The 25422-nt window shown below is 40.3% G+C and overlaps 1 protein-coding gene across 1 annotated transcript in view; it reads right to left on the bottom strand.

Annotated features, from left to right (window-relative positions):
• Nucleotides 1-6420: 6420 nt before the first annotated feature.
• The window catches only part of PRELID2 (PRELI domain containing 2), a 45540-nt gene continuing 26538 nt past the window's right edge, over nucleotides 6421-25422 (bottom strand). The window contains exons 5-7 of the mRNA XM_024199373.2: nucleotides 17436-17541; nucleotides 10376-10441; nucleotides 6421-9840 (exon numbers count right to left, since the gene is read on the bottom strand). Of these exons, the coding sequence (XP_024055141.1) occupies nucleotides 10385-10441; nucleotides 17436-17541 (163 nt within the window). The 3' untranslated portion in view covers nucleotides 6421-9840; nucleotides 10376-10384. The remainder of the gene's footprint in view (nucleotides 9841-10375; nucleotides 10442-17435; nucleotides 17542-25422) is intronic.

The following is a 25422-nucleotide window of genomic DNA, read 5'->3' as shown; positions in this document are numbered from 1 at the left end:
CCACAGCTCTCTCACTGGGTGCTGTCTTATGCCCATGTCAGTCTTTGCGCCTCTCATGACTTCCTGAACTCCAGTAGTGCTTGCTTGCAGGGATGCACATTAGAGCAGACCTACTGAATCTGAAGGATCTTTGGTTCTGCTGTTCCGGAACTCAAGGACTACATGAATCAATGATTGGAGACTACCAGAACCAATGATCAGGAACACACAGGGACAGATACAGGAACACGCCATCAAACATGCACTGACTTGACCAGCCAGCTTTAAACTAAAAAGGACCTTCTTCTGAACTTTTCTGTCTGTCCTGCTCAACCTCAGTCTCCCCACTTACTTTCAGTTTCAATCAGTCGTGGTTTCCCTCCATCCCTCTAGCTGCCCTCTCCCCTTACTCACAGACTCTGTTTTTTTTAGCAGGGCCGGCTCTAGGCACCAGCACTCCAAGCATGTGCTTGGGGTGGCACTCTAGCTCCTTTTTCTTTTTTTCCCCGCTTGGGGCGCAAAAAGCCGGGAGCCGGCCCTGAGCGGAGGTGAGCTGCAGCGGTGGGGAGCGCAGGGAGGGATGCAGGAAGTAACCCTGGGGGGGACAGAGGAACGGCTCCACTGACGCCTGTTCCCCCAAGCGCGCCGCCGCCGCTCCGCTTCTCCCCCCTCCCTCCCAGGCTTGCCGCGCGAATCAGCTGTTTTGCCGCAAGTCTGGGAGGGAGGGAGGGAGGGAGAAGCGGAGTGGCGGCGGTGCACTCAGGGGAGCAGGCGGAACGGAGGTGAGCTACGGCAGTGGGGGGCGCGGGGAGGGACGCAGGATGTAACCCTGGGGGGGGGCAGAGGAACCGCTCCCCACCCTAGCTCACCTCCGCTCCACTGCCGCTTGCTCCCCCGAGCCCGCCGCCGCTCCGCTTCTCCCCCCTCCCTCCCAGGCTTGCGGCACGCCCCGGGGAGGAGACGGGGCCAGGGATTTGGGGAAAGGGTTGGAATGGGGCAGGGAAGGGGCAGAGTTAGGGCAGGGCCGGGGGGGCCACAGGAAAATTTTTTTGCTTGGGGCGGCAAAAAACTTGGAGCCAGCCCTGTCTCTTAGGCTCCCCGCTGTCCACCTCTGTCCCTGATTCCCCTCCCTCTGCGGAGAGGGGCAACCTCCTCTCACTTTCTCAGAGGGAGGGGTTCTTCTGTCCATAGAAAATTAACAGTACATGGCCTGAATACACCCTAAATCAGTGGTTCTCAAACTTTTGTACTGGTGACCCCTTTCATATAGCAAGCCTCTGAGTGCAACCCCGTTATAAATTAAAAAAATGTTTTTATATATTTAACACCATTATAAATGCTGGAGGCAAAGCAGGGTTTGGGGTGGAGGCTGGCTCACGACCCCCCATGTAATAACCTCGCAACCCCCTGAGGGGTCCTGACCCCCTGATTGAGAACCCCTGCCCTAAGTCCCTTTACTATATGTACACGGGCTCTCTGTGTCTATAACAAGTTACACTGCAGTTGCTCACACACACACACACACACACACACACACACACATATATATATATAAAAAAAACAACAGATTTACTTGAGTCTCATGTAATACTCCTTAATGAAGGGAATATAGGTCTTGTCTGCAGAAAGAATACTCTGGATACCACACCCATGTAAAAACATGCACATGCTTGCAGAACAGCTGAGGAATAGAGGGTGGAAACACTTGGTTCTTAAATTAAGAGGGATTGATTCTGTGGAAGAAACATGCTGCAAGTAAGTGTTCCAATTAGCTCCTTTAAAAAAAAAAAAAAAACAACCACCACACCTATCTCCCCACCCTCTCACTCGGTTCTAATTACAATACTCTCTAACTAGGAGACTAAAAGTGTACTCTTCATGTTTGCAATCATTATAATGAGACAAGCAGATTTACTGAGCAGTTGAGAGGGGAGAACCGATATTTACACATGCACTTCCTCTATTTATTTCAAAATGTTTGTCTGTCTTGGACTGGCAATATAAGTCAGACAATCCATATAAATAAATTTACAGCAGAGAGAAAAATTTGTTCCTGAAAGAAGCCTGGCTGGGTTATATTAACTGAATTGTTCAGAGAGAGAGAGAGAGACTCAAAAATATTTTTAAAAGGAAAAAAAAGTAATACTAGTCTTTGACACTCCCTAAAACTCTAGCTTCCTAATGTGCTTCACAAGAGAATCTCTATCGGCTATGGCCACCAAAAATCTTTTATGTTATTCTTTGCTCCCAGCTTGATGAAATCCAGGAATTGCCATCCCTGCTGCTTAAATTATTACCTGTGAAAATATGGAAGTTTTATACTATTCACCCCACACTACACTATACTAAATGTGACCTTTATATACACCCCACTCCTATCTCTATTGTAAGTAGCTTCCCTGAGGAACTAATCGGTCAGATCCACTTTTCTGTTGAACTCACTTTGTGGAGTCTTAAGGGACTTCTTCAGACTTGTTGACAAGAGTTTCTTTGATCTCCGTGTGACTAACGATTTTGATCATCAGAGAAAAGGAAAAAGGTAAAGTTACAGCAACAAAACGTTTGAACCTGCACGCCGAGGGACACAGCATTCATGAAGTCCGTCAGTGCAGAAAGTGTAGCAGCAGACAAATTGATAACTTTTGTTGATGCACAGCTGTAAAAATTCTGAACTGTATCTTACCCATTGTTTTCATGATTAAGAGTTCATACAGGCAAAACACACAAGCTAGACTAGACTGCATTGGCTATATGTACTGTACATGGCTTAGATACTTTGGTGATGTGCATGGTAGAAGTGTTTCTGGAGAGATTAAAAATTAGTGTTTCTCAACTAGGGCTGTCAAGTGATTAAAAAAATTAATCAAGTTTAACAGCATGATTAATCAATAAAGGAATACCATTTATTTAAATATTTTTGGATGTTTTCTACATTTTCAAATACATTGATTTCAATTACAACACAGAATACAAAGTGTATAGTGCTCACTTTATTTTTATTACAAATATTTCTCTTTTGTTTTTTTACAGTGCATAGTATTTTTCAATTCACCTAATAGTACTGTAGTGCAATCTCTATCATGAAAGTTGAACTTACAAATGTAGAATTATGTACGAAAAATAACTGCATAGAAAAAATAAAATATAAAACGTAGAGCCTACAAGTCCACTCGGTCCTACTTCAATTTGCAGGAGATAATGCTGCCCGCTTCTTGTTTACAACGTCACCTGAAAGTGAGAACAGGCATTTGCACAGCACTGTTGTAGCCAGCGTCGCAAGATATTTACATGCCACATGCGCTAAAAATTCATATGTCCCTTCATCTTCAACCACCATTCCATAGGACATGCGTCCATACGGATGACGAGTTCTGCTCGATTACTATCCAAAGCAGAGCAGACCGATGCATGTTCATTTTCATCATCGGAGTCAGATGCCACCAGCAGAAGGTTGATTTTCTTTTTAGTGGTTTGGGTTCTGTAGTTTCCGCATCTGAGTGTTGCTCATTTAAGACTTCTGAAAGCATGTTCTATACCTTGTCCCTCTCAGATTTTGGAAGGCACTTTAGATTCTTAAATCTTGGGTTGAGTGCTGGAGCTATTTTTAGAAATCTCACATTGGTATCTTTGCGTTTTGTCAAATCTGCTGTGAAAGTGTTGTTAAAACGAACATGTTCTGGATCGTCATCCAAGACTGCTATAACATTAAATATATGGCAGAATGTGGGTAAAACAGAGCCGGAGACATACAGTTCTCTCCCAAGGAGTTCAGTCACCAATTTAATTAACACATTTTTTAACTAGCATCATCAACATGGAAGCATGTCCTCTGGAATGGTGGTCGAAGCATGAAGAGGCATATGAATGTTTAGCATATCTGGCAGGTAAATACCTTGCAACGCCGGCTACAAAAGTGCCATGCGAATGTCAGTTCTCAGTTTCAGGTGACACTGTAAATAAGAAACAGGCAGCATTATCTCCCGTAAATGTAAACAAACTTGTTTGTCTTAGTGATTGGCTGAACAAGAAGTAGGACTGAGTGGACTTGTAGGCTCTGAAGTTTTACATTGTTTTGTTTTTGAGTGCAGTTATGTAACACAAACAAAAAAATCTACATTTGTAAATTGCACTTTCACAACAAAGATTGCACTACAGTACTTGTATGACGTTCATTTTTACAGTGCAAATATTTGCAATAAAAAATATAAAGTGAGTATTGTACACTTTGTATTATGTTGCAATAGAAATCAATATATTTGAAAATGTAGAAAAATGTCCAAAATATTTAACAAATTTCAATTGATATTCTATTGTTTAACAGTGCGATTAATCCACTAATTTTTTTAATCGCGATTAATTTTTTTGAGTTAATGGCCTGAGTTAACTGCGATTAATTGACAGCCCTATGCTCAACCTTTCCAGGCTGGCGACCCCGTATTGAAATTGAGAATTTTTCACAACCCCTTTACATTTATTATAAAATTGTATCAATGATAAGCCTGTATAATTTATTGGTGTTTGTTTCAAGAGGTTGACCTGGAAGGGTGTAAAGGGGGATAAGGAAGCAAGATTTTCTTTGCTTTTGATTGCAATACAATTGTCAATGGCTCACAACCCCCCAATTGCCTTTCATGACCCCTCTGGGGGGGTCGAGAAACACTGGTTTAGATTTTCTATGTCTGTTGCACCACAAAGGTCCAATTCTGTCACTTGATATTCAGCTAGATAATGTTCCTATCAATATTTTGGGATTTGTCTCTGCAACTAACTCAAAAATGACAATAACTGCAAACCTTGGAAGGTACAAAATGTAACTTACCTTTATATTTGGTCTATTTTCCTGACATGCACTGCAAGAGTTTTAAACCATCTACCCCCAAGAACAAAAAAAGTGTTTCAATGCACTTGTGCAGATTGAGTAACAAATGAAAATTTGGGGATTAGATCATGGTATCTGTTTTTTTAGTCTGAACTCCCACTGCTTTAAAAAAAAAATCCATTGAAATAATATGGCTATTGATCGAGAATCAAAATATTAGTCACAAATTTCCAAGCAGTTGTTCTAAGCAGTGAAGGATTTCAAGTTATGAGAAAATATTTTTATTGTTTCCTTCTAAGCAATACAAAGAATTAACATGCAAGAGAATACCTATAAATATATTAGAAAATTGCATTTTGCGTTTGTCATTACATGCTTCTCACATTTCACAAATGCTTCCTATTCAATGCTCAAAGACCAAAATTATAAGAGTTCAGTTAACTAGCAAAGCCAGAAACAGAACTAGAGGCAATTCAGTCCATTGTGCCAATATCCATGGATTGGTCAGGGTTCTTTCCACACAAGACATATTGGGGCCAAATTTTCAATTGATAAACGGATGTAGATCCACTGATTTAAAATAGAACAATGCAAATTTAAACCAGCTGTGACTCTAGCACATGGCTTAATCCTGTAAACATGCATACACATAACTTTGCTCCCATGGGTAGTCCCATTTGACTTCAGGTTAAGCTAGATGTATGTGTAAGTACTCATAGGATCAATGCTATAGTATCCAGACTGGACAAAAGGGAAAAAGCCAATTCACGCGTGGAAAGCTGATTCCATTTGGATGGAAGAACTGGAAAAAAAATAAAAACCACTAGAGTTCTTTTTCCCCGTGTACCTGAGCAAGCCCAGTGGTGGGAACCTCCAAACAGAACAGAACAGAGCATAGTCAGGAAACAGGAGTTCAAATAATTTTATTTTATAAAAGAATTGCAATGTAATGAGGTGCACTATTTCAAGGTTGTACAGAGGGGTGATGTCATTTGCTGTTGTAGTTAGCTGACATTTTACATTTCCTTTGTGTTCAAGTAGTCTTTGTATAATCACACAGCATATGTACAATGGCATGATAATACATTCAGTATTCACAGTACAATAGTTTGCATATAAAAACATTGTGTATCCAACAGTTAACATACATTCATACACACAAAATATATATAAAAAAAAATACAGCACCTTTCCTCACCATATGGCTAAACTGATAATGGATCACCTGGCTGAAATAAAGTCCCTGAATCATTGTTCCACATTCATGATTTTCTTTTATAAGCTATAGTAGCAGTTGGCTTGGCTAAAAAAAATTATTATATATACACACACATACAAAATTGATTGTTACTGCTGCCATAAACTATTAGCTATCTGAAATGTACTAATGAGTGCATTAGCAAAAAGGACTGCTACTGCTATGTTAGATTAACAAATTTTCATCCTATCATGACAGAGCTCATAAACACAATGTAGCTAAGACAAATGATCTACTTCATTCTGAAATACAATTTGCCCTTCCTCACCTCTAAAGACTCTCATTGCTGAGAGCTTTGAGTCATCATTTTACGTAGGACTGTTCCGATTAGTTTTGTGAGTTGTTTATGTTTATTTTGTTCCTTAACAAAATTTGTTTTTAAACTGTATATAAAACTCTTCCCCCTAGAGCATTAGAGCAATCTAAAAAAGAACAAAGATTTTAAAAACAACCATCAATAAAAACTGCAATAAGCAACGCTTAAAGAGAATTTCTAAATTGCCTAGAAGCATAGACTTAATCTAGAATGAAAGAAAGTTACAGAGAAAAAGTAAGCAAAACTATTTTGCCCCAGGTGTATTGGTCTTGAGTAAGGAAAAAATATTTAACTTTTAAAAGGTTTCACTGGATGGCATATGCAGCACTATCTAGGAGAGGAAAGTTTACAAGTATGAGGGAACATGACTTTAGGAGGTTCTTATGGCCAAGATTATTAAAACTGTGGGCCCAATCCAAAGCCCACTGAAGCAAATATATTAGTTTCCCCTGACTAAAATGAGCCTTTAGTCAGACCCTGTAGTGCATAAAATTAGGCTCCTTGGGGAAAAAAAAAAATCAAGCCAGTTATTTAGGGACCTACAAAGGACACAGTAGGACTTTGACAATCTTGGCCTATACGTTTACAAAATAATATGTATTTATATACCACTACCACCATAATATATCTGAGCAACTATTCTCAATCATTAATCAGTCATTGAATACATATAGAAAAACTTTTATACTGGGACATTAGACTAAACTTAATTATTTGGATATTTTCCCCAACCAGTCCTTTGGGTGGTTAAAGAAGGATTTTCTACTAGATCCCATATACTCTACCTATTTGAATCTCCAGAAAACATTTAATGCTGCACTTCTAAAAGAATTTGTTAGTTTATTCAACAAACTGTTGTTATCTACAGGATTATGATCTCAGAGGATAAACAGTGCCAAGAGGGAAAAAAGCAGAGCTGTCATCCCCAAAGATTAGCTCATCAGATGCATCACTGTCATTGAACCTAACAGGACACATAAGTGTCTTTTACTATATTGGTCTCTTTCTCCTACGTCGTCCAGTCAGTCATCCTCTAAGATTTTGTTTGCCTATTGTATCTAAATTATTCATTCATAAACTGCAAAATTACATAGGGACAAAGCCAAAATATGCCCTAGTTAAGATCAATAGTCTCTTTGAAGAATATAAACAATGCAAAAACTCAAAATACACCATTCCAAAATGAAAATCAAACAGAACAATTAGTTTACACAGGTGTACTTACTATAGAAAACATCACGGTTGCATTCCAATTTCTCACTTACAAATGCTTGTCTTTTTAGGTCTACCCTTTCCTCAGCAGTGTGCTATATGTCATGCCTTTAGCCTTATGAGCAATCAGATTTCTGTCATGCCGAAATATTGAATATATGAATTACAAGTTAAGGCCCAGCTTTTCAGAAGTGTAGCTTTTAATTTTTTAGTGTTTTTTTTTTTTTTAAAAAAGAAAGTTGTGCAGAACATATTTGTTCATTTCTGTCTTCACTTCATAAAGATTAAGACCCATGAAAGCAGGTCTATAACTCTAGGCACGAGTAGTCCTATTGGAGACACTGGGCTACTCGCCACCACTCATGTTCTTGAGTACTCTGCTGGATTGGGGCTTTATATTACCTAGATAGTATAATGCAATATGCCATCAGGAATCATTCATCAAACTTTTAATATAAGAGCAACCCCTTGTTAGCAAATTTCTTTTCGGCTCAATCACAAATTCCAAAAGTTGACTACATTTTGTTATTGGACTCTAGTATATTGGATTATATCCTGGGGTGCCTTAAACTTAAATTTTCCAGATGATCAGACAAGTTGGTTAACCTCTGGAAGCAGTGAGTTAAACATGCCTTGATATACTGATTGTAGACAGTAAATGTGATTATATTCGATGCTGCTTTAGCCATTTTGATCAAAAACTATATCCGGTAGGGTTGGAAAGGACTTAAAATTACCTACTCCAATTTTCCTCACACTGAACAAGATTTGCCTCCACACTGTTGCTACAAGAACTTTCTTTAACTGACTGTTAAGCATCACTAATAACAGCTCAATATCTCCCTAATCAAATGATTCTATTGCTAGTTGATCTTGCCATTAAAAATGTGTACTAGGTCTACTATTTTTTTTTTCCCCCCCAAGCTGTTCCAACAAGGTTTTAAAAGCAGAGGCCCAGCCTGTTCTGCATGGATATTAAAGATCCTCTGGCATGGTACACAGTAGTGTGGATTTGCCAAAATTTCTCCTCTCCAAGGCCTCAGTAGTAAAAACAATCACACTCATGCTCAACTGAAAGCACTTAGTACCACCTGACACCCATTGACTTCAGTGGGACTCTTTGTGGACTGAGGTATTGTTCAGCATGAGCAAGGGTATCCAAATCTGGCCCTAAATTACTTGTACTGTATTTTTAATAAGAGGTTTTAAATAAAATTGTTCTTTCAAAATGAATCCCTCATCCATGCGAGCTCTCTTTTCCCTTAAGAACTTTACTCAGAAACCTTCTAATCCCCTTAAAAATTTCTCCATTGGCTCTTATCAGGAACAAACAAAACAAAAACAAAACAAAAACACACACGTTTGGGGGACAATCAAATATTTTCACTTTAAAACGTGTAACTTTATAGCGGTGGGACATCCTTTGAAATGAACATGGGCATGTTAGATGGATGTTTCTGCTAAAAAGTCTCAGCAGTGAAATAATTAGCAAAGTTGACACTTAAATTGCCATTACTAGGTTTCTCCTCAGTGAGGTGATGATTCCAAATGGGTGTAGTCTCATCTCCCAGAACTACTGTTTCTGTGTTTCTACAGGCTCAGCAGGGAAGCTTTGCATTAGTTCACATTCAGAAGGACTAGACAATTTTTTTTCAAAGGAAGCTTTAATTTGTTGTTTGTTTTCAGGTTTTGCAGACACATTGGAAATACCAAATACCTGCAGAGAGATGCTGAGTCCACACAATAGCATGGAACTGTGATGGCACACATTTCCATTGACGCTTCTTATTAGATTATGCATTCTGTGAATAGAATCACTGTCCCTAACAACTAAGCTTCAAAATAAACTATTAAAATTAATAGAAGATATTCATACCTGTCTTGGCAAGACTCAAGATAACTGGTTGACATGGTAGAAGATCTCTTCACAGCAAAAAGGGCTATTTATGTTTTTGCTGATGTTGGTTCTCTCAGTGAATGCTTAGTCTCTGGAAATTTCACCAGAAATCCACATGAAGACATTATTTCCACATTTACATCTGCTTTTCCAGGATCTCTCAAGATCAGAGTCCCTATAAACAGCATATCTTTCCTTAATCTTATCCAAAAGATGTATAGACAATTGTCATCTTTTCTCCAAGCTGTGCATATTGAATACTCTGTTTCCTCAATAAAATGGTACCAATAAAATTTGGATAACTTCCCTGGAAACAGCCACAGCAATAAAAATATATTGCTCTGATGACACTTTTCTTCCTGTAAAAAGCATAGAAAACAGCTTTTAGAAGAATATTTATTACGAGCTAATCAATAGCCATTTGCTCTCATTCTGAAGCTACTTTTAAAGTCGGCCAAATCTTGCCTCTATGGGCAATCTCTGAAGAGATTACTTTTCTGCAAGCAATAATGATCTCCAGACAAAGCTAACATCTTGTTTTATTAAGTCTGACTATCACTCTCATGGTCTAGTGATAGATAAATTACGGGGGAGAAAAAGACAGCCCACAAAAGAGGTCTTAACATAATGTTAAGGAACGCTGTTGTATTATCAAGTCTCACAAAGCAGCAGTTCATTATTTTTTTCCTGTATTCAGTATGAGTAAGTGTTGGATATTATTCAAAATGGATCATAAATTCTATATAAAATCTGTATGTAGAAATGTGGAATATATTAGTTAAGAAATGTATATAAGCAAAAATTACCAACTAAAAAAATCTGTTTTATAAACACATTGTGTGTGCAAATATAGACATCTTGAATTTTGAATCTTTAAATTGATGACACACTTACAGTTCCTTCTCAGGAAAACGGGCACCCACACTGTTCCTGCAGAAGAGCCTCCATTATTCTAATACCCTGTAAAGAATACAGACAAATCACAACCTACATATATATCACATGTATTAAAACAGACACTACAACATGCAAGCAGATGACTTGTTCAGATCATCCAAACAATGGGACGATGGTCAAATCTGGAAAAAAAACAATTTACTGCCTTATCATAAAATGGCAATAACTCCATTGTAATTTTGTCTGCAGCAATACTGGGGTAGCAGTGCAATTATATAGCTTGGTGTGTGCATATGGGGCAGTGGGGAGATGAGAGGGAATGTTTACATCATATTGTGCCCACAGCATTCTAGGCTAATTGAAGGAACCTTGGCCTAGTGGCTGGAGCACTGGATTGGGACTCCATACATCCGGGTTCTATTCCCAGCTCTTCCATTGGGTAGCTGGGTGAACTTTGCCATGGCATTTCACTTCCCTCTACCTCAGTTTCTCCATCTGTAAAATGGGGATAACACTTACCTTTGTTGTAAAGGGCTTTGAACTCTATGGATGAAACATGCTGCATAACAGCTGGGCATTATTTTTAATAAAGGAGCATCAGATAAATACTGCTGGAAACTGGGGTAAGCACTAATACAAATGACACTTGCCTTGTCTACATTAAAGGACTTCACCAGAGCAAAACACACAGGTTACTTGTCATTGACAGCTGAAATGGGGGTTAATACTCAGGACAGGCAATGTCTTAGGCAACATACATTAGCCTGTTCTATTTATTGATTCATTCAAACTTTTACTAAACTATAATAATCCAATGCTCTGGGAGCCCCTGAAACTTTCAGAAAGATGCTAAATAAGCAAAGAAACCCAGCTCAAGTCAAACAAGTCAGTGACAAGAACAATAAGTTAGCCTCCTCATACACTCCTCATGTCACCACTAACGAGACCTGGCCCAATATCCAGGTCCTCCCAGGCAAAGAACAAAAAGCAGACCTTACAGCACACCTCTATGCTAACCAGCTCAGGCTGTTACAGTGCTAAGGAGGAAGAGAGTGCTAAAGATGCAGGGCCCTAATGGAGTACGCCCTGCCAGACTATATATAATGTTTGCTATTACATGTTCAGATCCTCTTGGTGAAATCTTGGCCCCACTGAAATTAATGGGAGTTTTGCCATTGTCTTCAATGAGGCCAGGATTTCACCCTGTGTATTCTTCTGTTCAACAAGCTGAGAAAATTCTTGCTCAGTTCAAGTCGCTGGGGGGGGGAGGGAGGGGAGAAGAGAATAAAAAGCAATACTAGTTTTAATAAAAAGTTTAAGAGCACTTCTTTACACAGCTCTACATTAAAATCAGGTGAAATTTTTGAAACGTATATAATAGCTCGCCTTCCATGACTATTCTTTCCATGGGAAGCGAGAACTGGCTAGCTTAGCCCATCAGTCTAAATTAAGCATGCCACCATTTACAGAATAGAGCACTAATTGACATAAGTGAAGACTCCGAGGTTTGCCTTGGGAATTTAAAAATGTTATTTATTGAATCAATTATGTTCACAGTGTGACAGCTGCTTTTTCTTTTCTCCTCCTCATAGCATTGAGGGGTGGGGAGAGAATCTACAAAATGAATAAAAAAAATACTAAAGGGCAGGTACAAGTCATTACTGAGTAACTTTTCAGTGGAGAATGACTAAATCAAAGACTAATCAATATATGCCTTTCAACTAAAGTTCAAACACTTAAATCTCAGCCCCAGGAGATCAAGCTTAAAGGGGCTAAATTTACACTGCTTACAGTGCAATGATGCACTTGAAATGCAGAACAAACATTGCTTACCCATTAAGCTGTCCACCTTTATAGATACAGCTTAAAAGCTTTTCTGATTGACAAGCCATAGAATAGTTTTATTTTTTCCAAGGTAAAGATTTTTTTTTTTGTGTGTGTAACTGCAAGAATCTCTCTCCTTGCAAATATCTAGATACTACTGTATTAGTTGGCATAGGAGCCAAGAGCTTACAGAGTTGTATGGATTCCAAGACTCAGAAGTGTAACTTTTTGGGTGATATGTTCTCTTAGAAGTCTCCCACAGGACAGCCGATATCAAAGAAGGTACAAAAACAAACCAAGGGGGTGGTTGACAAAATAAATAAGGAAAGTCTGATAATGGCAATCTATGGGACTCTCCAACACCATAGAAACAACCATGTTAAGGAACCTTAGCTGGTAGTTTATAACTTAGTTTCCACCTAGTATAGTCTCCAAGCTACTTTGGACAGAGATCATGTCTGTAATGTACCACATACAACTATTGAACTGTATAATATTAATCTCATATTTTATTTAAGTGGCTGCTTGGAGAATTTTATCTTAAGTAGAAACCATAAATTTGATTCTGATGGGGAAAAAAAAATCCAGGTCTGAATGTAAATTCATCTCCACTTCCAGTACAAAGATATGTAACCTGGATGTTTTTGATTAACTAGCCGCTTCTTACAATAATCTCCTCTATATTATGCTAAACCTATGAAAACATCATCCTAATATCTCGTGTTCTTTTTGCAACCATGACAAAAACATTTGAGAGATTAAACAAATATTTGGTTATTATTTGCATGCCAAGTACTGTAATTCCATCATTTTAGATTAATTATATCAATGAAAACATAACTCATTTATTTTTCCATCTCATTATGCTTTTTGGTTGTTCTTGGCATCAAAAATTAATCTAAAAATATATTCAAAGAATGGGCAATACTGCAAATATTGCAGGGCTTAAGAGACATTGGATAAGACTCAAATCAACACACACTGGTATGCATGTTCATTTTATAAAATGGTCTTAAAACTGTTTTACTTAATATGCAAAAGGCAGATTGTATACGATTACCTCTGCAGATGATCAGCAATGAAACTACAAACCGATTAGATCACTTTTTTTTAAAGTAGGATAAAAATAAAATGACTTGTTGCTCACCAATTCCCCTTCCAGCTAGTAAGCATCTTCCAGCTGCTAGGTCTACACAATATTTAATAAACTGGAGACAAGAGTTCTTATATTGGAGAGGCCTTCTGTCTGACTAGTGCCAGATTGACATATTTTGATATCTGGGATTCCCGGAGCATATCTGTCCAGATTTTTGAATTATTCATATAGATCGTCTTATTGGCTACTAGGCAGATGCACACTAGCCACAGAATTTTTTTTTTCCCCTGCAGAGGAATTTTCAGGGGAAAAAATTATTTACATTTTTAATTTCTACATTGACTGGAACGTAGCAACTCCTCAAGCAGATACATCACCGTTCACTAGATTATAAAGAAAGATTTCGGCCCCAACTCTCCATTGCTCCAATCCTGCACTTGGTGCTTTAAGCCACCTTTGCACTCCCCGAGTCTCAAAACTGCCGTAACTTACACTCTGGTTGCCCATGGAAAGCTGAGAATTGCAGGAGAGTAACTCCAATGACTTGCCCTCTCTCTTTCCCAGCATGCACCCTAAGCCATCTGGTCAGTTCTATGCTAGCAAGGGAACCCCCTATACATTCCCATCTGGTTTGGGGCTCCTTTACACTGTCAGAGTATCATAAAGGAGCCTTAAGGCAACAATAAAAACCCCCCCCCCCCCCCCCCCCCACACACACATCTCTCTCTCTACTTAAAGTTCACTTTCCTGTTAAAGGCTAGTTTTCAAGCTCCAAACTCCTAACTTCTACAAAACAAAAGGAACAGTTCTGACACTTCACAGCTTATTTCCCATCACAGGGTACAATTTTTGGTCAACGTTTGAGTTAAACCGAAGAAGAAATTCTAGAGGTATGAGTCCAGGATTTCACAGTCATTCAATTTTTTTAAAACACAGTTTAGCAGTTATTGAGATCATATCTCAGTAATGAAATCTACTGAAAAAAAAATCAAAATCACCTTCTCTAGTGCTCCATGAATAGAGAAGTGCCTTCTACTCTATTATAATAGGCAATTCAGAGATATTGAATACTGATCGTGTGGGAAAACAGACACCTGATTGTCGTCTATTCATAACTATAAATATTAAGACAGCATTTTCTCTTTCTCCATCTGAAGCCTATGCCCTATCTCAATACTTTCCCCTCCAGTCCCTCAATTCCACTTCCCACCACCCCACCGTAATAACCTCTCTCATTTTAATCACTAAAAATGTAGGATTTAAATGTGGACTACTGGCAGGGGATGGGGGGTAGGGATGGGTATGTTCTCTGTAAACTCTTCAAAATCCTGACCATATTATAGTTTTATTTATTATAAGCACTACAAATACCAGGTATAACGAGGAAGTGTCTCTTTTTTGGCTACATCATATAAATTTGGTGCAGATACAAATCTGCATCTCAAGAAGATTTATTAGGTCTTAATGAATTATTTCATAATTTCTTCTCCAATGCAGAAAAAGGCAGTTCGTTCATTGGGGGTAAAATGACTCTCCTTATTAATGGTCTCAAGATTCTGTCTTTAGGATTAATTGAATTACTACTGGCACAATTCTGAACAGCAGATATTTCTATATGAATTAATCTTCACCTAGTGCTGGCTTTGGGAATACAGCAAACCCAAAGCTATAGGAATCTTTCAAACGCAAGAGTGGTCATTTATTAAGTATATGTTGCTTTAACACTTTAAAAGATTATCTTTCTATCGCTGAAAGTGAGCATATTTTAGCTGAGTATAAATTGGAACTACCTGATTCCCAGCTCTTTCTAATAAAAATCCCCATCCAAGGGTTTTAAAGAAATCCAATGCACTAGGAGAGACTGCTTTACCAAGAAGAGCATAGAAGCAAAAAGGTACGTAAGTTTGTAAGTCAATTTTGTTTAATTTAGGCTTTTCTTATCCACAGATCTGCAGCCATAGCCAAAATTCTCAAAGAGATTCCAGTGCAGCATTGTACAGTTATTGTGATTTGGATTTTATTTTGTGCACTGACCCCAAGCTGTGATATACTAGTAAGGTGCTTAAAGTTTAACCCATTACAAGATAAAGATTTCTAAAAGGTGTAAAAAGAGACAGTAGTTATTTCAAAAGAATAAGGCTTTTTAGGGTAGCAAGAGTAGCCAAAGGGGGGGGGGGGGGGGAAATGAAAACCACAGTTTGAAATATTTCTCTGAGAGTAACACCTGGAGCCATATTTTCAAAATCAGCCTCTCCTTTTTTTAAATCAGGTTCCCGAACCACCTCAGTTGGCTCCTCTCAATCCGGAGGAGTAGCAGCTGTAACCCGAGGCTCTCCCAAATAGCCAAGCCCCTCACCCTGTCTCAGAGAGTAAGCCCAGCCACCCTGCGAAGAAACCTCACTTCCGCTGCTTGTACCCGCAATCTTGTCCTTTCAGTCATTACCCAAAGTTCATGGCCATACGTGAGGATGGGGATGTAGAGTGACCTGTAAACAGAGAACTTCGTCCGAGAACTCAGCTTCTGCTTCTCCACCACAGATCGATAAGGCGCCCAAATCACTACCGCCGCCACACCAATCCGCCGGTCGATCTCACACTCCCGCTCACCATCACTCATGAACGAGACCCCTAGATAGTTGAACTCTTCCACTAAGGGCAGCTGCTCCCCCTTCACCTGGAAGGAACAGTTCACTCTCTTCTGGGAGAGGACCATGACCTCCAATTTGGAGTTGCTGATTCTCATCCCAGCCGCTTCATACTCAGCAGCAAAAACATCAGAGATCACAATCTGAAGACGCAACAAGGACATCATCATCTGCAGACAATAGAGATGCCGCCTCCGCGTCCCCATACTGGATACAATCCACAGCTCAGCTGCGCCTTGATAGCCTGTCCAGGAAAATCACGAACAGAGTGGGGACGAGAGGCACCCTTGGCAGAGTCCAACGCCCACCCTGAACGAATTCGACTTAATGCCAAGAATACGAACACAATTCTCACTCCGAGAATAGAGGGACCTGATAGCACACAAAAAAGAACTTCTGAAAATCCTACACCCCAAAAAGTCTATCATTTTTATCTGTTCCTAATTAGAAGTCAATTGAATACACCTTTGACAATGCGGGTCCTTCAAGTACATTTAAAAAGTGAAATTACTGTTGGTAAAGAAAAAATGTTGTAAATAATGGAAAATTTAGGTCAGTTACATTTTTTGCATTATGTAAGATTTATATCCCAATATGAAAATGCAACACCACTGGTCACCCACCCACACTTATGTACATCATCAAAGCAACATACCTGTCAAAACACTCAAGATGTGTATTTTTTCAGTGAAAAGGCTTAATTAAGCATCCCTTTCCTTTCTAGCTGATGAAAAATTGCATATGGAGCTAGTTGGACACAAACATGTCCTCCTCCTCAAAACCCCCACCCCCAACAAATGTAAGAATTCTACATCATTCAATTTCATGGTGAATAATTTGCATGAGATTTTTGTTTGTAAACCCAGATCTTCAATATGACATGCCTTTCTCAAACTAATGATGTTGGAATATTATTTCCTTTGGGATACACTTCTGGATACCAGAGTGGCTTTTATTTCCTTTCATAATTCTTACCAAAGAGACAGGATTATTGATCCATATAAAATTGTTACAAGAAGATTGACTGTTGCTATTGTAAATATATCAAGATGCCTGAAGCATCCAACATTACTGGGGGGGAAAGTGCAGCCATACATGCATGTTCATTAAGTACTGTAAGATGATTGGATGCAAGAGTGCTATAAAACGATAAGCTATTATTATTACATTGTATTAACTAGTACACTGAAATGTTAGCAGGAAAAAAACGTTTCAACATCTAGAGGAAATGAGAATAATGAATTTAACAAAATGCTTTAAAAATACGTTTGGAAAATTACTATTACACATTCAAACTGTATCCCATTTCTTGTTCTGTTTATTATTTACAATTAAAGGAAAAGACAAACGTTATTTTTATATGATGGGTGAAGAAGCCAAGTTTCAACTCCTTATGATTTTAAAACCCAAACTGGATTATTAGAGATGGGCAGAATTTGACAGATTTCAAATGTAATTTTAGGAACAAATATAAATAATAAATTAAACCTACCTTCTTGACTCCTTGATTTAGAAAGGTTTGAGCAAAAGCTTCCAACACACAGTTGAGCAACCCTGCTCCGGTAATGGATATCCTCCCTTTCTGGATGAACTCTGTCCTATAAAACAGGAATCTAACAATTGTATTCCTCTCTTTAAATGCATGGACAGTAATTCTATGATGAACTATATTTTATAAACAGGCACAAAAATCAAAATTCACTGCTTAGATTCAGACAAGTGGATCAGAGAGGGTACTATTGTGGGCAGGGAAGAACAGTGTTTTTGTCCATCATCAGGGGGAGACGGACATTCACATTGTTATTCAAAATGATTTTGTTATTGTAAAATTAATGGCGGTGAAAGGTGTAGCGGGAATGGTGGGTGAAGCCCACCACAAAGAAAGACACACACCCCTCTTCTTGGTGAGGTTGGGCCATACTGACCGCTTTGAACACTAAAGGTCCTTTGCATCCACAAACAAGCAGCAGCAAAACAAGCTTAACTTCCACACTGGCAAGCCAGCAAGCCTCAATCCTAACCTGGATGTCTGAGTGTAGTTCAGTCTCTACGGCCTTGCTGAGGCTGCCCACCAGGTAGCCAACTGTGGTGATGTAACCTCGCTCAGTTTCTCCGGGCCTCAGTTCCTCATCTGTAAACTGAGCTGAACCAAGCTCATTTGCTTTTGTCCTTCAGATTGATGCAACTTAATATAACAATGTAATGGAGTCAAAGAAAGAGTTTTGCAGTGCATAGGTGCTGCCACACCCCCTGGCTTGAAGTGGTTTCCATCATATTCAGGGTTGACAGTTTGGTTCAATGGCTTTCAGCATACCCACTGTGCAAATTGTTCCAGCTTGAGTGTGTAGGAAAACTGTCCTCAGAAACAGGAATGTGGCCACAAGAGATAATAAAGCCACCATGAAGACCCAACCCCATACAGTCAAGATTTATTTATTTATATTTCTTTTTCATGGCTCTGGGAGACAACAACAACAAAAGCTCATGGAAAATATTGATCACTGATTGATTCTTGTAGCACACAGCTGGCAATGCCACATCATTACAACAACACAGTCACAGGGAGAAGTCTATTAATGAGATCCAGCTACTAAATTATTGACTAGTTAAGTACTGCAAATTTGGCCTAATTGTTTTCGTGATGGGAGTTTAATTAAAGTGTCTTTAGTACAAAAAGCCTAGCAATATTCTTATTCAGACAGTGTCAAGGAATGCTCTCACAGCTTGCTTGGCCTTTCAAAAGTAAAATTAAAATTTAGATTGTGTGAGGTCCTTTATCGAGGAAGCTTTTGTTATGTGAGAATTTATGAAGTATCTACACATGGAGCAATGAGTGCATTTGAAATGTGTTTAGGGCCCTTCATTTTCAGTTATTTAATTTAATTTTTCCCAGTGTTTATTACCACCACAACAAAAACAGATGAAAATCAGTGCTAAAAACTATTAATTTTTTTGAGTAATTATCAGCATTTATTGTGGTGGACGGAAAAACGGGGGGGGGGGGGGGGAGTATTCAGTAGATTAATGCTTTGAATTCTGTTCATCAATGTGGTTTGCTGGAGAACTAAAACAGAACGCCACCTCTGAAGAAAACACTCTCTCTCTAATCCCCAAATAAAACTTCTCATTTGAACAAACAGTTTACTGTTTTAGACTTAGAACTATTAGCCTATAATATTTACATTTAATAATTGGGCCACACCATTTGCAGCGTATACTCTCAGCTTCATCCTTTTCTCCTGTTTTTTAAAATTTTTGACTACTTCCTTGTGTTCTGAAACATTCTGATACAGATTTTCATTTTCTTCCCATTTTAGTGTGTCAAATCTTTAAACCGTTATCTGCCAACAGCTTGAAATGTGTACATGGTGGGCATGAGATTCATCAGTACGTTCAGATGTGCACACCCTTCAGAGCTTGCATATGTGCCTGTTTGCTTATTGTATGCATCTTCTCATCTAGACTAATACATAGCCTTACTTCAACATGCAGCTTTGCATATACACCGAGACTAATGTATTATCGTAACATAATACATTGCATGATATATGTATTTTTCCTAATAAAACAAGTTTATATAGATATAGATAAATAAAATGATACAAAAGTAGGGTGAAAAATCAGAAAAAAAAAATGAATAATACTTTTTGTAAAACCCAGGAATTTTTAGGTAAAAATTGGTTTAAACTGAAAATGAAGGGGCTTGCAAGAATGCACATCCTAATGGAACAAGTGTGGTTCTCCAGTCATTTCTGGGTCAAATAATCCCAGTAAGGCTGATCTGAGAGGATTTGGATACTCTTCTTGACAGCCAAATAGCAAACAAAGGTTGTGTCGTGAGGTTCCGTCCTCATCTCCTCTTTCAAAAATCCTTCCACACAGGGCCAGCTCCAGGCACCAACTTGCCAAGCAGGTGCTTGGGGCGGCCGCTCCGGAGAGGGGCGGCACGTCCAGCTATTCGGCAGACGGTCCCTCACTCCTGCTCGGAGCAAAGGACCTCCTGCTGAATTGCCGCCGCAGATCGCGATCGCGGCTTCTTCTTTTTTTTTTTTTGGCTGCTTGGGGCCACAAAAACCGGCCCTCCCCTGCTTCCACATTCTTGAAACTGGCAGAGTGCTTAAAAGCAGAGATAGAAGGTCAGAGTGTTTGTGCTGTCTTGCATTTCCAGTATTTATGGACCTGGATAAATTCCTTCAACAGAATGTAGACTAGGGGAATGGCTCTGTAAAATCTTGCAGTTCAATCCAGCACTTCTACAAGCTGTAATTTCAAACACAAGCAGCCCCATTTCTGTAAGAACAAGGACACTTTTCAGATAGTCTGTCATAAACTGATGCCAAAGTATTTTAAAATTCAGGGTGGGCGGGGGCCAAGAGGTGGAAGAGAAATGAAAATTGTGAAGTCTGAACCTTGCAAAATCTACCAGACAAGTGGTGTCCTTGATTGATTAGATGGAATACAAAACATTTCAAAGCCTTACAACACTTTGTTTTAGGAACAAATGAACAACCATAGTGTAACAAGCCAGTAGACCATCCCCTGTCCTCTCTCTGACAGTAGCATATATTAGATGCTTCCAAGTATTGGGCAGGGGGGCTTGCACCCAGCCAATTCTGTAATACAGTAACACTGGAGAAATTTCTTCCTGAGTTCAGCTGCTTACCAACTTGTCACCTGAAGCACAAGGATTAATAGCCTTTATAGTTTTTGTCCTGGCTGTGCTGCATATTTCATAGATTCCAAGGCAGAAAGGACCATTCTGATCATCTAGTCTGACCTCCTGCATAGCACAGGCCACAGACCTTCCCCAAAATAATTCCTAGAGCAAATCTTTTTAGAAAAACCATCCAATCTTGATCTAAAAATTGCCAGTGATGGAGAATCCACCATGACCCTTGGTAAATTATTCCAATAGTTAATTACTCTCAAGGTTATACATTTACGCCTTATTTCCTGGCTGAATTTGTCAAGCTTCAATTTCTGGCTGTTCAATTGTTTTATACCTTTCTCTGCTAGACTGGAAGAGCCCATTATCAAATATTTGTTCTCCATGTTGGTACATCTAGATTGTAGACAAGTCACCCCTTATCTTTCTCTTTTTCTTAAGCTAACTAGATTGAGTTCAAGTCTATCACCACAAGGCAGGTTTTCTAACCCTTCCATGTTGTTTGTGGCTCTTTTCCAAACCCTTTCCAATTTCCCAGCATCCTTCTTGAATTGTGGACACCAGAAACAGACACAGCATTCCAGCAGAGGTGGCACAAGTGCCAAATACTGAGGGCTGGTCTACACTTACCAGGTAGTTCGACGGCTGGCAATCGAAGTTCCGGGTTCGATTTATCGCGTCTGGTCTGGACGCGATAAATCGAACCAGGAAGTGCTCGCCGTCGACTGCGAGAGGAGTACCGCAGAGTCGACGGGGAGCCTGCCTGCCGCGTGTGGACCGCGTCTGAACCGCGGTAAGTTCGAAGTAAGGTATGTCGAATTCAGCTACGTTATTCACGTAGCTGAATTTGCGTACCTTACTTCAACTTGGGGGGTAAGTGTAGACCAAGCCTGAGATAAAGATACATCTCTACTCCCACTCAAGAGTCCCCTGTTTATGCATCCCAGAATTGCATTAGCTCCTTTGGCTGCAGCATCACACTAGAAGCTCATGTTTGGATGAATATCCACCACAACCCCCAAATCTTTTTCAGAGTCACTGCTTCTCAGGATAGAGTACCCAATCTTGTAAGCATGGACTACATTCTTTGTTCCTAGATACACACATTTAGCTGCTTTTGCAAACAGGGGCTGCTAATAGGGAGTTTCGCAAGGGAGTTTGGAAGGGGAGTGGGAAGGGGCGAGGGTCCCTTGCCAGTTCTATCTGTTTTCCCTTTATTCCCCTTAAAACCTATAAACCAACTACATTCAAAACTTCTTGCTTAAACAACCCTTTCAGCGGACAGGGGGCTGCAGACGGGAGTTTGACAGAGGGAGGCTTACGATGGTTAGGAAGACCCGCAACACCTGTGCCAGCACTGCTTCTGTCTCCTCCACCTGCGCCTGTAGCCAGACAGAGTGCCTGAGCATGGATGCTTCTACCCAGATCCTGGTGTGGTTTTGCAGAGACTGTAACTTGCAATTTCCACTTACTGATATCCAGGCTGGGAGGACCATCCAATGTGAAAGGTGCCTGCTGGTGGAATCTCTCAGGCAGCAGGTGGGAGAGTTACAGGAGGAGGTGGCTAGGTTGAGGAGCATCCGAATCCACGAGCAATTCCTGGACAGCGTCCATGTGGAGACAGCTGAGGTAGCTGTCCCAGTACACAGGACTGCTGATACACCACTGGTGGAGGAGGAGATGGCTCAGGGTGGACACTGGCAGCTGGTTACTTCTGGCAGCAGGCAGTGCTCCACCCCTGCTCCGAACCCTCCCGCCGTGGTAATAGGTAACCGTTATGCTCTTCTTGATACAGGAAAGAAGGCATCACCCCCTACAGTAAAGGAGGAGAAGCCTCGTACCCCTAAGGTTGGGAGGTCTGCTGCCACCACTGCGAATAGGAAACGTAGGGTAGTGGGGGTCGGAGACTCTCTGCTGAGGGGGACGGAGGCACCCATCTGTCGCCCTGACATTTCATCTCGGGAGGTATGCTGCCTGCCGGGAGCCCGTATCCGAGACGTTACGGAGGCATTGTCGAGGATTATCCAGCCCTCTGACTACTACCCCATGCTACTCATCCATGTGGGCACAAATGATACTGTGCGGTGTGACACTGAGCGGATCAAGAGTGACTACAGGGCTCTGGGAGTACGGGTGAAGGAGTTTGGAGCACAGGTGGTATTCTCTTCGATTCTTCCTGTCAAAGGTAGGGGCCCGGGCCGAGACAGATGCATCATGGAGGTGAATGCCTGGCTGCGAAGATGGTGTCGCCAGGAGGGCTTTGGCTTCCTAGACTACGGGATGCTATTCGAGGAAGGACTGCTAGGCAGAGATGGCATTCACCTTTCGAGGAGGGGAAAGACCCTATTTGGACACAGACTGACTAACCTAGTGAGGAGGGCTTTAAACTAGGTTCGACGGGGACAGGTGAGCAAAGCCCACAGGTAAGTGGGGAACATGGAGACCTGGGAGATGGGTCGGAAACGAGAGGGAGTGTGGGCTATATTGGCAGAGAGAAAGGAGGGTCAGGACAAAACTGGGAGGAAAGATCAAACCAGTATCTTAGATGCCTATTACCCATACTTCTGGCATTTGTATATAAGCAGGAAGAACTGGAAGTGCTAATAAATAAATACAACTATGACATTGTTGGCAACACTGAAACTTGGTGGGATAATACACATGATTGGAATGTTGGTGTGGATGGGTACAGCTTGCTCAGGAAGGATAGACAGGGGAAAAAGGGAGGAGGTGTTGCCTTATATATTAAAAATGTACACACTTGGACTGAGGTAGAGATGGACATAGGAGATGGAAGTGTTGAGAGTCTCTGGGTTAGGCTAAAAGGGGTAAAAAACAAGGGAGATGTCATACTAGGAGTCTACTACAGGCCACCTAACCAGGTGGAAGAGGTAGATGAGGCTTTTTTTAAGCAACTAACAAAATCATCCAAAGCCCAAGATTTGGTGGTGATGGGGGACTTCAACTATCTGGATATATGTTGGGAAAATAACACAGCGGGGCACAGACTATCCAACAAATTCTTGGACTGCATTGCAGACAACTTTTTATTTCAGAAGGTTGAAAAAGCTACTGGGGGGAAGCTGTTCTAGACTTGATTTTAACAAATAGGGAGGAACTTGTTGAGAATTTGAAAGTAGAAGGCAGCCTGGGTGAAAGTGATCATGAAATCATAGAGTTTGCAATTCTAAGGAAGGGTAGAAGGGAGAACAGCAAAATAGAGACAATGGATTTCAGGAAGGCAGATTTTGGTAAGCTCAGAGAGCTGATAGGTAAGGTCCCATGGGAATCAAGACTGAGGGGAAAAACAACTGAGGAGAGTTGGCAGTTTTTCAAAGGGACACTATTAAGGGCCCAAAAGCAAGCTATTCCGCTGGTTAGGAAAGATAGAAAATGTGGCAAAAGACCACCTTGGCTTAACCATGAGATCTTGCATGATCTAAAAAATAAAAAGGAGTCATATAAAAAATGGAAACTAGGACAGATTACAAAGGATGAATATAGGCAAACAACACAGGAATGCAGGGGCAAGATTAGAAAGGCAAAGGCACAAAATGAGCTCAAACTAGCTACAGGAATAAAGGGAAACAAGAAAACTTTTTATCAATACATTAGAAGCAAGAGGAAGACCAAAGACAGGGTAGGCCCACTGCTTAGTGAAGAGGGAGAAACAGTAACAGGAAACTTGGAAATGGCAGAGATGCTTAATGACTTCTTTGTTTCGGTCTTCACCGAGAAGTCTGAAGGAATGCCTAACATAGTGAATGCTAATGGGAAGGGGGTAGGTTTAGCAGATAAAATAAAAAAAGAACAAGTTAAAAATCACTTAGAAAAGTCACCAGGGCCTGATGAAATGCATCCTAGAATACTCAAGGAGCTAATAGAGGAGGTATCTGAGCCTCTAGCTATTATCTTTGGAAAATCATGGGAGACGAGAGAGATTCCAGAAGACTGGAAAAGGGCAAATATAGTGCCCATCTATAAAAAGGGAAATAAAAACAACCCAGGAAACTACAGACCAGTTAGTTTAACTTCTGTGCCAGGGAAGATAATGGAGCAAGTAATTAAGGAAATCATCTGCAAACACTTGGAAGGTGGTAAGGTGATAGGGAACAGCCAGCATGGATTTGTAAAGAACAAATCATGTCAAACCAATCTGATAGCTTTCTTTGATAGGATAACGAGCCTTGTGGATAAGGGTGAAGCTGTGGATGTGGTATACCTGGACTTTAGTAAGGCATTTGATACGGTCTCGCATGATATTCTTATCGATAAACTAGGCAAATACAATTTAGATGGGGCTACTATAAGGTGGGTGCATAACTGGCTGGATAACCGTACTCAGAGAGTTGTTATTAATGGTTCCCAATCCTGCTGGAAAGGCACAACGAGTGGGGTACCCCAGGGGTCTGTTTTGGGACCGGCTCTGTTCAATATCTTCATCAACGACTTAGATATTGGCATAGAAAGTATGCTTATTAAGTTTGCGGATGATACCAAACTGGGAGGGATTGCAACTGCTTTGGAGGACAGGGTCATAATTCAAAATGATCTGGACAAATTGGAGAAATGGTCTGAGTTAAACAGGATGAAGTTTAACAAAGACAAATGCAAAGTGCTCCACTTACGAAGAAAAAATCAGTTTCACACATACAGAATGGGAAGAGACTGTCTAGGAAGGAGTACGGCAGAAAGGGATCTAGGGGTTATAGTGGACCACAAGCTAAATATGAGTCAACAGTGTGATGCTGTTGCAAAAAAAGCAAACATGATTCTGGGATGTATTAACAGGTGTGCTGTGAGCAAGACACGA

This window comes from Terrapene carolina, unplaced genomic scaffold (genome assembly GCF_002925995.2).
Source record: "Terrapene carolina triunguis isolate 2854851 unplaced genomic scaffold, T_m_triunguis-2.0 Scaffold629, whole genome shotgun sequence".
Taxonomy (NCBI): domain Eukaryota; kingdom Metazoa; phylum Chordata; order Testudines; family Emydidae; genus Terrapene; species Terrapene triunguis.
This window is presented reverse-complemented; position numbering and strand designations above follow the sequence as displayed.